The 13563-nt window shown below is 34.0% G+C and overlaps 1 protein-coding gene across 1 annotated transcript; it reads right to left on the reverse strand.

Moving 5' to 3' along the window:
• Positions 1–7195: 7195 nt before the first annotated feature.
• DAL1 (E3 Ubiquitin ligase family protein) lies at positions 7196–12230 on the reverse strand. The gene is made up of 11 exons (XM_079072636.1): positions 11899–12230; positions 11741–11793; positions 11303–11427; positions 11080–11175; positions 9630–9767; positions 9466–9531; positions 9038–9150; positions 8702–8812; positions 8423–8466; positions 8214–8322; positions 7196–7561 (listed from the first exon to the last, which is right to left on the reverse strand). The coding sequence occupies exons 1-11, from the start codon at positions 11970–11972 to the stop codon at positions 7459–7461; spliced, it is 1032 nt and encodes a 343-aa protein (XP_078928762.1). The 5' UTR covers positions 11973–12230; the 3' UTR covers positions 7196–7458.
• Between the last annotated feature and the right edge of the window lie 1333 nt (positions 12231–13563).

Consider the following 13563-nt stretch of genomic DNA (forward strand, 5'->3'; position numbering starts at 1 on the left):
TTGAAGATTGTCGTGAACTCGGCGAGTCTGTTCTTGGACTCGGCGAGTCAGAACGCAAAACCCCAACCTCTTCTGGTTAAGACTCAGATCAGCGAGTTGAGTGGTGACTCAGTGAGTTGGACATGATAGGACTCGGAGATTGTTGAACTCGACGAGTCATGGGGTGACTCGGCGAGTCGAGTCGTGATATGAGAGTTTTCTGAGTTTAGGAACTCGGCGAGTCAACGGGTTGACTCGGCGAGTAGGGTCAATCAGGAAGGTTGAATTTGGCCAGGACTTTGACTTTGACCAGTTTGACCTTCAAGGGAATTATGGTAATTTGGATATTTATGTCAATGGATCATTGATGGCTATAGGTGTTGGAGTTTGGGGCAGTGCTTCGGGATTGTGCTTTCGTGGTTCGGTTTGGCAGTTTCAAGGTGAGTTATCCTCACTATACCCAAGGGTCTAAGGCACCAAGGCCGGCCCTTTGATTTGTTATTTGAGATAGTTACTGCTGTGATATGTTAGTTGGCATCCTGGTAGATAGGATGGCTATATGATGGTATGCTTTGTTAGATCGGTATTCTGGTAGATTGGATGTGGCTATGCTTAGTGACCTGTAGTTGGTCTGACTGTCTGTACGCTGGTAGGAGATTACCTGTTATATGTGCACGTGTTGAGCAGTAGTAGAGGGTATTCCATCCCGGTAGGATGATAGGGCCCTAGTATGTTGTCTTGTAGACTGTTATATGGTTATTTGATAGGTGCACATGTTTGCTAGTAGGTGGGCATTCCAACCTTATGGTTGAGGGCCTGGGGTATTCCATCCCGAGGGATGATTGGACCCATAGTTGTTATTGTATGTATAGTAGGTGGGCATTCCAACCCGATGGTTGAGGGCAAGGAGTATTCCATCCCGGTAGGATGATTGGACTTATAGTAGGTGGGCATTCCAACCTGATGGTTGAGGGCCTGGGGTATTCCACCCCGAGGGATGATTGGACCCATAGTAGTCATTGTATGTATATGTGTGTGGGCATTCCAACCCGATGGTTGTGGGCCGAGAGTATTCCATTCCGAGGATGATTGGACTCGTAGTATGTTAGCATTCCAACCCGACGGTTGAGGGCCTAGGGTATTCCAACCTGGCGGTTGATTGGACCCATAGTATGCTGTTCATTATTGTATGTGTATGGTTGTGTGTGTACGGGTATTTTGGGGGAACTCACTAAGCTTTCGAGCTTACAGTTTCAGTTTATTGTTTCAGGTACATCAGGTGATCGTGGCAAGGCAAAGGCGTGATCGTACCGCTCCTCATATTTCATGATTTTGTGATTTGGTTCTGGGGATACTCTGATGTTTAAACTATTTTGAAAACAAGTTGTAATAACTTAATGATTTTGAATGGGTTAAAATGTTTTAAATTGGCTTGAATTTTATGGGTGTTACAATAATCATAATGATTAAAACAACAAAGATACTAATTAAATTATACAAATATTTAAATATTTAAATGTATATATATACCCAGAATGGTGTCGTAAATCCTAACACCGAGTATTGGAAAAGTCGTCAAGGCTCGGGTAGTGATAAATAGTTATTGATAATTTTCCAAGTCTCTTGAAGATCATCGAAGGTGGACTCCCACAAGTAACTACCCCATGGAAACCTACAAAATAATTTTTTTAATTATAACAAACTTTACTATACAAAAGAATAACGATTCTAATTCCACAATTTATACATGTTCCAGTCATCCAAGTTCTCAGCCAAAAAAATCAGTCTTGTTGTATACGATCATTTGCTTCTTTCCCCCAAAACACTTAACACAAAACGTATATTAGGCATGCTCTCACAACATCATTGTCGTTAGCAACTAAGAAGGGATTGTTTAATATGAAACTTTTCAAATCATATATTGCCACCAAACTATTTGTTTTGCTCGAAAAGAAACGTTCCATCAATAAACACCTTTTTTTACTACCAGTTTACTTTTTTCGGATATTTTTTCCTATTTGTTTTGGATACGTACACACTAAAATTAAATCTGGTGATCAGACAAAACTATTCAGGGCCATAAACCATTTTCATATCGCCCACTTTAAAATACAATCGTTTTATGCCATCTTGAGATAATACTGCGTCTGGCCGTATCTGATGAAGAAACATTTTGTGAAATAGCAACTCATCCCCTTGTAATGAAGGGACGTCCAACAAAAAACCAAAAACAGTCATTCTAAATGCTTCACATCGGGCAACATTCAGTTGTTCAAATGTTTCCCATATATTACACCCCGATCCTTTCAGATTAACCACAACTTTAACATTTTTATAGTTGTGCTTAAATAAAACAAGATGTTAAAAGGGTATAATTTTTTTTAATAACACATTAAATTCATCACACAACACCAACGACAACACAACTGGTAATAACTTTAACAAAAAATTTTATAAGGAAAGTAAGTTGTTATTTCTAACTATACTAAAAATTCATAAAACTGTCAAAAAAACATATAAATATGACAATTCAGTTGCAATGCAATTCATACTTTACATAAATCTACAATACAAACTATGAAATGCATCGGAAATAAGATCTACACAACAAGATTATTTTTAGTTTTTCAACATAATTGCATAACAAATTAACTACACATAGCATCATATTTGTGGCATACTACCATGAGAAAATCAACTACGAAATGCATTGTCTATCACATTTGCATAATAATAGCATCATAATCAATTTCATAACAATAGCATACTATGAAATGCAAAGGTGCAACTTCAAGATGCATCATAAATCAGTTTTATAACACAAAACATATTTATATAACAATTATATAACATATTTTTAGTTTTTCTAACATAATTGCATAACAAATTAACTATACATAGCATCATATTTGTGGCATACTACCATGAGAAAATCAACTACGGAATGCATTGTCTATCACATTTGCATAATAATAGCATCATAATCAATTTCATAACAATGGCATATTATGAAATGAAAAGGTGCAACTTCAAGATGCATTATAAATCAGTTTTATAACACAAAACATATTTATATAACAATTCTATAACATATTTGCATAACACTTGCATCAAAAATCAGTTTTTTTTAAACGGCAAACTATCTAAACCTACTCTTAAATACCACATATGTCTCCTAAGAGACTTGAACCCATGACCTCTCATTTGAGAGGATCACTCCTTACCGCTATGCCAAAGGCCTTTTGGTATCAAAAATCAGTTTACTACCAATATAATCTATGAAAACCAAATATACAACCTCACAATGCACGATTTATGCATCACGTACTTGTACAATCATAGATCTGCAATATACTAACAATACCAAGTATAAAATGCTCTCAAAACCGCAATGCTACTTATGAAATACTCTAAACATCGAATATAACACATAGATCTATGAAAATCGAAGGGGCAACACCTTTGATTTTCGTTTTTTCCCTATTTTTTCCGGATAATTCATAAGCAAACTTACCATAAACATGATAAATGATGATTAGAACACAAAATCAGTAAAAATCCATGTTTTCGAGAGAGTGCATGTTTTCGTTCATGGCTCCCACATAAAGTGTTTTCCCCAACAAAAAACTTGAAAAATGAGTGTTAAAAAAGGTATTTATAGGGGGATAAATCGAGGTTCACAGATGGACCCTCATGTTAACGTACAACAATCGATACGCGTCCACGATTTACCAACTTGTACATTCGCAGATATGAAGGAGCAATTGCAAATATCCCTAATTCATCTGTGATTTTAGTGGCTAAAATTGTAATCTTAGTTTTTTTGGATGTTTTTACAAAGTGATTAGCAAAAGTGGTTATTTTTGTAAATTTCTCAAAATTTTATTTGTTTTAACCAGTAAACCGAACCGAATATACCGTAACCGAATTAACCAAAACTGAGTAAACCGAACCTTATTTAGTTTGGTTATGAGTAGTTTTAAGATGTAAAAAAACTGAAAAACCCGAACCGATTAAACTGAAAATAAGAAAAAATAATAATAATAACACCCCTACCTAGTACCTACAACTATAGAATAAAGTTCAAAATAAAATTAATTAAACTTTCATATTAAAAAATCAAAATTATTTTAAATAAATTATTGCTTAAAAGATATTTTTTAGTTATATAAAATTGTAATCATTGATTTAAATAAATACTTGAAGTTACATCACCTTATCATCTGTATTAATTTAATTTTATTTTTTAATCTAATGTTATTAATTTAATATAATTAGAGTGAAAAATTTTAAAATTTAAAATTTAAAATGAAGAATCAATTATTAATTTAAGTAAATTAGAGTAAGAAATTTAAAATTTAAAATAAATAATTAATAGGTTGACAAGTACATGACATATAATATTAATAAGTATTTATAATATTATGATACTTGTTAATAGACAAATAGATTTATTTATTCATTTATTAATTAGAATAGAAATAGAAATTAGAAATTAGAATAGGACTAGTGCCGCCCAGGCTTATTTTGATGGTGCTCAGCTCAAGTGTCGATCTACACGTTCATCCAGAGGACACAGTCTTCCCATCGGCACCCACAGTTGAAGTAGTTCTCAACCTGAACTTGGTTCGGCTAATATAACTTGAAAACTTGTCGTTGAAGCTTTCACGCCTAGAAATAGAAACATTTGAAGGAGCTCTCATCTTCATTTTCGTACGATCGATATAACCATTGACGTTTTGCTCACTAAAAGTCGTCTGCCCAGTCAACTCCTTCCCTCCTGCACCACCATCACCATCTCTAGTTTTCTTGATGTTACTTGAAGAGAAACGCACAAACTTTTTAGTGGGTTTTACTACGGGGGGAGGAATGGACTCGCATGGGATTTGATTCTGCAGCGCTTCGCCTGAAACGGGTTGGTGAAGAGGGAGTGATGGGATTTGGGGAGCATCAGTGGTTGTCAGTGAAGGATTTGGAATGTTAGTGTTCTTAGGACAGTGTGAAATTCGACGTAAAGAGCCAAAAGTGACTTTGGATATCTTCTCATATGAACTTCTGGCGAGGCTTTTGCTTGATTGATCTTTCGCCATCAGGTTCAGATTTGGGGGTATTTGGTAACTTCAAAACTAATAAGCAATTTGTGGCTATTTAACAAGGAATTGAAAACGAATTTGCCTGATTTGGTAACTAGAAAATGTGCATTTCGTTAGTGGGAATTGGAATTTTGAGATTCAGTTTTTATACTTTATGGCGTGTTTGACTGCCTGGAGGACGGAATTGGAATTCAATTCCGTTGGAGTCCTTCAAATTTCATGTATTGGGATTTGAAGGATTATTGCATAGGAGTTATCCTTTATTATCTCACTAAAAAACTAATATAAAAAATATAGAAAAATTAAAATTATATATAATACAAATTACAGTAACAAAAAAAAAAACTGAATACAAAAAAAAATTAAAATTTTTAATTTTTTTTTTACTGAATTTCATTTTATTTCCATTTAACCTGATATATGACATGTCAATGTGGTACTAGCCACTTGGTAAATGTTGTCTCTTAGATTAGAGGTATCGGGTTTTAATCCGGACATTGGCGATTTGACTAACTTGGTGATACTAACTTCTAACCACTAACAAGTTGTTCAAAAAAAATATATGTGACATATTATATTACAATGCTTTTGATTTATCTTCCAAAAACATTCTACGAACTAAATGTCCTTTTAGAGATTAATCGGTTGATCAAGGTTGTTATTGTTACATAGGAAACGTCAGACTAGACAAACTATCTAGAGTTATTTTCAATGATGTAGATGAGAGAATTCACGTGTTTTGCACAGACAAGAGATCGATAGTTGAGTAATTGCCCGATCCTGGTACATTTTTGTTGGATATGACAAAAAATCACAATTTTTGTCTCAAGAGTACAACTTGTTCAATCATGTCCAGTCAATCAATAATAAACGGTTAAAAGAGGTTAGACTAGGATTCTTTAAGGGCATGCATGATATATTCCGCACATAATTGCATTAAGTAATGTTTTTATATTGTGTTATTGGTAAGGGATCACATTCGATTACCTGCTTTTATATATGGTGCTACAACCTGTTAGTGATCAGTTATCAAGTGTGTAGAATCAGATTCTTGGAAAGCTTTCCAAGTCAGAAAGAAATTAACCACCAAAGTTGGAGGAATATTGTTTAAAAGTGGGAAACCTCTATGGAAGTTTATTCATATAGACCAATTATAGCCTAAAAGAGTATGGTGAAGCGCTGTCAATATTCACATGTGCAAAATTTTAGCAGATTCCAAGGTAGAAAAATGTTTTTGCCAAATTGAAATACTATGTGGATGGGTACATGCATGCATGGTGCGAGATAAGGATCCACGTCTCTTTAAAGATGCTTAATCGAACCCTAGAATCTGTATCACATCAAGCATGTCTTCTATTCTCCAACCTCCACTAATCGCATGTACATATAGCTAGTTATTTATGGTAGTAATATCATTGCTACTTTTCGCTAGTATGATTACAAATTTACAATACAGATCATATGTAAGAATACGCGCACACACGCACACACACAAATGTTAATTACTTTATGAATAGAGCTTGCAAATTATGAAAGGGATATTGTAGGGAATAGGATCGTACTTTACTCTGGCTGCCAATATAGACGATGTACTTTATTTTTTTACCCATAATAGCAATGTACTTCCATTCTTTACCCATGATAGCAACATACTTATTTTTTACACATAATACCAATACGTAACTTGCAAAGGTCACATATTGCTATTATCAATAAATGTGGATAAACAAATGTAAGTACATAAAATTAAGGAATTGGAGTATTTTAGATCCGGTTAATTGATCTACTCATATATGCCATTGATTTCTTTTTGTATTATTATTCATAGTATCGTATTTTCTTAAATCATTTTCTTCTATTCTATCATGATGGTTTTGGGTGGAGGTATGATTTGTCCGCATCTCTAACTTTCCCCTTACAAACCTACATCTTTGTGGGAATTGGGTATATTTGTTGAAACAAATGTAAGTACATTGTTACCAAGGGTAGAGAAATGTAAGTACATTGTTATTATTATGTATATAAAAAAAAGTACATTGCCCTATGTTGGTAGCACACTCTATTGAGTTACAGATGGGTTCTCAAACAAATGCATATCAACGGAAAAGAAAAACAACCAAAAATGTCATAAACATGGCTTGTGATTCACTCAATTGATTCAAAATTACAGTAAACTAGATGGTGAAGTACATATATTTACACCTTCGGGTAAGGAAATTTGAGAATAAACCGAGCAGAACAGAGGATATGTAACTTCTAATGTAGAACTAATGCTAAGAACTCATAATTATTCATACATACATACATGATACATACAGTTCTCAATGACAAAATTATGAGTTTGAGTTTAAAATCACAGTTATTGATATGCATACAAATGCAGTTCTCAGTGACGGAAGGTCTTCACCACCTGCCCAATTCGACATCGACATAGCGGACAGCTCGTTAGGTGTGAAGAACATGTCACACAACAGCACATATGACCACACCTGAAAACCATATTTCTTTTTCTTCATTTCATATTTTCTGAATATAATAATAATAATAATAATAATAATAAGTATCTAAAACGAATAAAAGGGCCAACAAGAGTCTATGTTATACGTTGAATAAACTTTTGAGTTTTGACTTTTCGTTTTGGGAGTATAAGATAGAGGGGGCAATCTCAAAATGTTTCTATAGAAATGGGTCAATTGAGCTTATCTTTTGTTGTAAGTTCACTTTTTTTTTTCTTGTAAGGACATTATACTTTGAAAAATCTAACCAGCTACAGCAGCTTGTATTTGTATGGCATTGCTATAATTGGGTAACTTGTAACAGGAAGAAATGAAAATAGGATGCTATAATAAACAAAATTACTTTGCTATTTCTTGTATTTAACCGCATATAGAGCATGGGAAGCCATGCATGAAAACTTATTATTGAAATACATGTAAAAGTGATTATACTATACGTCTGATTTTCTGATTATTTAGGGTCAAAATAATCAGATTTGGAGAAGCATATAGAAGTTGCTGTAAGAAAATTTATTATTTAAAAAAAAATGTAAAATTACCTACCTATCTAAAATGTCCATGTATGATGTAACCACCTCTTTTGAGTTTTTATAAGACTAAGGAGGGATAATTTCAGAAAACTTACGGGACAAAAACAGAATTGTACTCCTGTTCAAGACATATGACACATATATCAGGCATTTGCACATCCTTTCGGGTGCCACTAAATCCATTTTCTGCTTTACCATTTGAACCTGAAATTTTTTTAGTAGCAAAGAGTGAACATTGTTGTTAGGACCTAGCAATGAAGTTCTGAAGAAACCAAATTGATGTATAGCAAAAAGAGCAACTGACCTTCGTTATCTGGAGCTGCTCTTTTGGCTGCAGCATCACGAACTCTGCATACAAAATTTGAAAGAAAACAACTGCTCATTTCATTGTAATATCAAAAAAAAATTCGGTTGAGCAAAAATACAAAGGATGAACAACAATTGTGGTGAAGTGGAATGAATGAGAGTTCTCAATTTAATTATTTAAAAATGGGTCTACTTGGGTTATCTTTTACCTCCAACAAGTCAAATTGGTAACCATTACAAGCATTGCAAATTAACTACCACTAGTCACTACCCATACCTTTTCTTCAATTCCCAATGACGTTTTCTTTCCATTATGTATTGAAAAGCGTGCTTAGCAATCAGATAAAAACCAAATGCAGCAAAACTCATTGAAGCATACTTGTACCACCTGGAAAAGGAAGCATTCAGTAAACAGACATAGAAAATAAAATTTGTTGTTATTAGGAACATGAAAACAGCTTCCTGCATTTTGAATTTAGTCATAAAATGCTTGCAGCTTTCTTTAAAAACAAATTGAGAAAACTTAATATATATATATATATATATATATATATATATATATATATATAACCAATATGCACACACATGAACATATTGACTGATATTAAATAACCTGGCCCATTTCCCAAGATTTGCAATGAGTTGATCGATGGTTTTGTGAGAGACATAAAATGGGCCTTTGAGGGGTCGTTGGATCCGAACTGTTCCAATGTCATCTTTAATAGCCTGCATTTCAGGGAAAGACTCAAACTGATAGTTTTTTTAAATATACAAGAATCGAACCAAAAACTAACATCAACTCTGATAAAAATAGATATTAAGCAGATTCAGAATTATTAATTATAGTTAGAATCATTATGAACAATAAACGTTAGATACTAACAATGTTCTCCCTTCACCCACTTAAAACTTATTCACAAAGCACATAAAAAAGGTTTTCTATTAGTTAAATTTTATATGGTCAGCTGCCAAATGGATATAATAAACAAGTTAAACAAAAGAGACAATGTTTTTTTTCTCACTTGTATAAAAACACCATACCTCACCAACAACAGTTAATGGAGTGCCTGTTGGAAGAACACGTTCAATTCTCTTGACTCCAAGCATCTTCAAAACAATGACATTATAATTAAGCCATACTTAGCATCATGAATTCATTTATATGCATACATAAAAATAATGTAACAAATCAAGACATTCCATACCTTGAGACCTTGTAGATAATCTAATGTTCCACGAACAAGTGATCGTCCTGACTCCTCAAATACTTCACTTCCAACAGTTAACACCAAACCAGCAGCACCACGAGCTCCAACAACATATACATGAGCACTTCCATCATCCTAATAAAAAATTGTAAAATTAAGGACATGATTTCGATGCGTTTATGTGAGAAAATGGGTTGAATTTGGTAGGGGTGAGCATAATAACCAATAAACCGAACCAAAACCAAATTAACCGCTATAACCGAACCATAATAACCGAACCATTATAAAAACCGTTGGTTCGGTTTCTAATTTTTGTTAACCGCTAACTAACGGTTCGGTTATGGTTTTATAGGTTAACCGAACCATTATTAACCAAACCGCCAACTTTATATTTTAATATATAAGAATTATAGATTATACATAAAATAATATAGTCAAACTTATCTAAGATCCATTAAAATATTGAAAATATAATCCATTAATCCTCACTTATCAGGAGACGAATGAGCAATCAAACCATCAAAGGCTGATCACGGAGACACACACAATCTTCCAATCATGCATTGAGTTAGATTATTGATTAATGTTGTAATTCCTAATCGGCTAATTCTACAATTTATAAACATTATTCACAAGTAGTTTAATCTTTACACTCATAATCGTAATCGAAGGCTTCTCACACCGTTAATCCTAATCAAAGATTGTTTTGACTTTATAGTCCTATTCGAATGATTTTTTGACTTTATAATCAAGACTTCTAGGTAAGTTAAGTTTTTGGTTCTTCTTGACTCTGTGATATATTAAGAATGTATTTTTTTGGCTTTTTTTAATTCCTGTTTTTGACTTAATCACATTGAATGTATATGAGCGATTGTCTTTTTTTTATCCAATAACACATAATATAAATGTTTGACTCTTTTATTTTATAGTTTTTGATTTAATCGTATTGAACGTAACGTGTATGAATGTTTGGCTTTATTTTAATATTAATATCAATTATCAATATATGAGATTATTAATGTCAATTTTTTTTAATGTTTTATATTTTTATTGAATGTTTTTGATTTTGAATGTGACTATGTGTTATCTCACTCTAAATATTAAAGGTACACATTTTATTCTATTAGTATAAGCTAGGTTACAAACATTGGCGTCGAGGACTTTTTGGTATTCTATTTTCATTTTTTATGCCAATATACTTCCGTCATTTATATTATTTTCAACATTATGGTTAACCAATAATAACCATTAACCAAAACCGTTAACCGATAAAAACCATTAACCATAACCAATATTACCCATACCCAATGGTTACCAAAATGCATTAACCAATCATAATGGTTATGGTTCGGTTTTAACCAATAACCAAACCAAACCGCCCCATACACACCCCTAGAATTTGGGTTATATTTTATTGCTAGCAAGTTAGATGGGTAAAATTGCTTACTAAGAACCAGGGAACCTCTTTACACATTGATAGCATAAGCGCAGAGTCTTGAATCCATGAACCAGCATCATTATGTTTCAAAAAGTGTTGCTCTGCCTAGAAATGATAATAGAGAAAGTGTCATATTGTCATGCCATCAACTTCTTTATAAAGCAATGAAATTTGAGCATGAAAAGGAAGAAATAACAAGACACAAGTGTATGCAATTCAAAAGGCTTATTACTGTTTCCTCCACGATTACTCCTCTCAAACCACTATACTCGCAGTTGATAGGAGTATCTGAACCAACTCTACCAGATATTGTCACGACAAAAGGCAACACTTTGTTTGCAGCATCCAGTAATTGTGCTGAAATGTTAACAAAAAAAAATACATTATTCATCAATTACGTAACACAATCTCTATCACTCTCCTTTGTAACTAATTATTGAGATAAATGTAATACTGTCTAACTATCCTAACTCTCATGATTGTTTGATTCTCATTTTATTTCCTAAGCATCCAAACACCTCGCGCTAATGATAACAAAACATGAAAAAGGGCTGCACTTGAAGATTATAACACATTATGCATGCAATTTTGAAGTTAATACATAAACTCTCGTTAAATGCTCTTTTTTCGAACAGGGGTAAGAAAATGGTAGGGTAAATGAATGACTAACCCAAATCTTTCAGTTGATTAACTCGAGTTACCGATTTGAGAACCTCTGCATCCCTGCAACATCAATATAACCAAAAAAATACAAATTTGAATGAGCAGAAACTAAAATACACCGCTAATTAAAGAAAGAGAGCATAGAATAGGGATGGATATATTTACTTTCCGCTACTTCGTCCAAGAAGATAGAGAGCGGCGGCACTCAAACAACAAGTGACTCCGCCCCACGGAACCATCTCGATCTGTAAAATTAGAACACTGATCAACGAAAGTAACGAATATTAACCTCCAAACAATGAAGAACAAACATAGGGCATGGCAGAGAATGAAGTGAATTTCAAGGTGGGGATTGAAATACAAGAAATTGGTGATTCAGGTAGGGTTTTTCTTGTTTGTTCCAACGATTGATTGCAAAAAGGTAAAAGATTTGTGGATAGTTAAAGAGGGATCCGATGCTTAGAGGGGAGGGAGGGAGGGAAGGAACTACATGAACTCGTGGAGTTGGGCAAAATCCATGTAGATGAAACTGTAACAAAGAAGCTGGGTCCACTTTGAGTCCACGTTTCGATAGAAAATAACCCTTGGGCTAAATTAAAGGGAAAATGACTTCTCAAGGTAATTAACTTCTATATATACTTCTGGGTAACTATCTTTTTTTTTACACATCTAGGTAACAAACTTGTTGGAAGTGTTCACATATGACCATTATGACCTGTTGTAGCAGGTTACATCCTAGATGTGAACAATTTCAACAAGTTCGTTACCTAGATGTGTACAAAAAAAGTAGTTACCCAAATATGAACAAAACGAAAAGTAAGAGTAAATTACACGAATGGTCCCTGTGGTTTCGGGGAATTTATGTTTTTGGTCCCTAACTTATTTTTTTAACTCGGATGGTCCCTACTGTTTATTTTTGTCGCACGTTTGGTCCCTGCCTTACCTAAAAAGACTATTGTGCCCTTATTAATTTATTTTTTAGTTAATTTTATTATTTATGTATTTATTTTTTATATATTTAAAAAAATTAATAGACCCTACATATTTGTATCTCCTCACCGTAAACCTGAAACCACATTTGAGAAATTTAATTTGGGTCTCACCGGTCACTATCATATCTCTCATACTCCTCAACTTCTATTTCTTTTCCATCTTTAGTGACATCGACGTCTTCACCATGCTTCTTTTTTTGGTCCTTCAACTCTGGCGAACCAACACCATAACCCACTGTCTCTTCATCTTTAGTGGGTTCACTCGGTTGTGGTGTTAATTCGACGGAGTTGAAGGACGGAAAAAAGAAGGGATGGTGTATACTACGGCTCCCCGTAGTATCACCACACCCTTTCGCACTAACTCATGGATGTTGTAGCTCCCCGCAGTCTTACAACACTTCCTCTTACCACCCCACGATCTCATCCTCAATCGATGCTATAATGCATTCACTAACTCTTGTTCCACGGCCCAACCTTGATAGGTGCGCACACACCCATCCAACAGTAAGAATTCACTACTTCGGACGGCAACCGCCATAACAAAACTCCTTTTCTCGCTGCAATCCACCTTCTTAAATAATCTTGCTTGTCATCAATTTGCCGAAGGGCTCCCACTGGAACCATAGATACTTGCTACCCATTTTCCATCTCTTAACTCAAAACTCAAAATAATATGGAATTAAGAACATCATACTCGGATACCTCGGTACACCATCACAGAATCTCACGATGTTCTGCCTCAACCACTGATCTCACACTCACGACATCATACTCAAATACTGCATTGCTCATTCAGAATCTCACAACCGATCTTCCTTTCGTATCACTCGTAACCTCA

Source organism: Lactuca virosa, chromosome 9 (genome assembly GCF_052849685.1).
Source record: "Lactuca virosa cultivar CGN04683 chromosome 9, Lactuca_virosa_CGN04683_v6, whole genome shotgun sequence".
In the NCBI taxonomy this organism is placed as follows: Eukaryota; Viridiplantae; Streptophyta; class Magnoliopsida; order Asterales; family Asteraceae; genus Lactuca; species Lactuca virosa.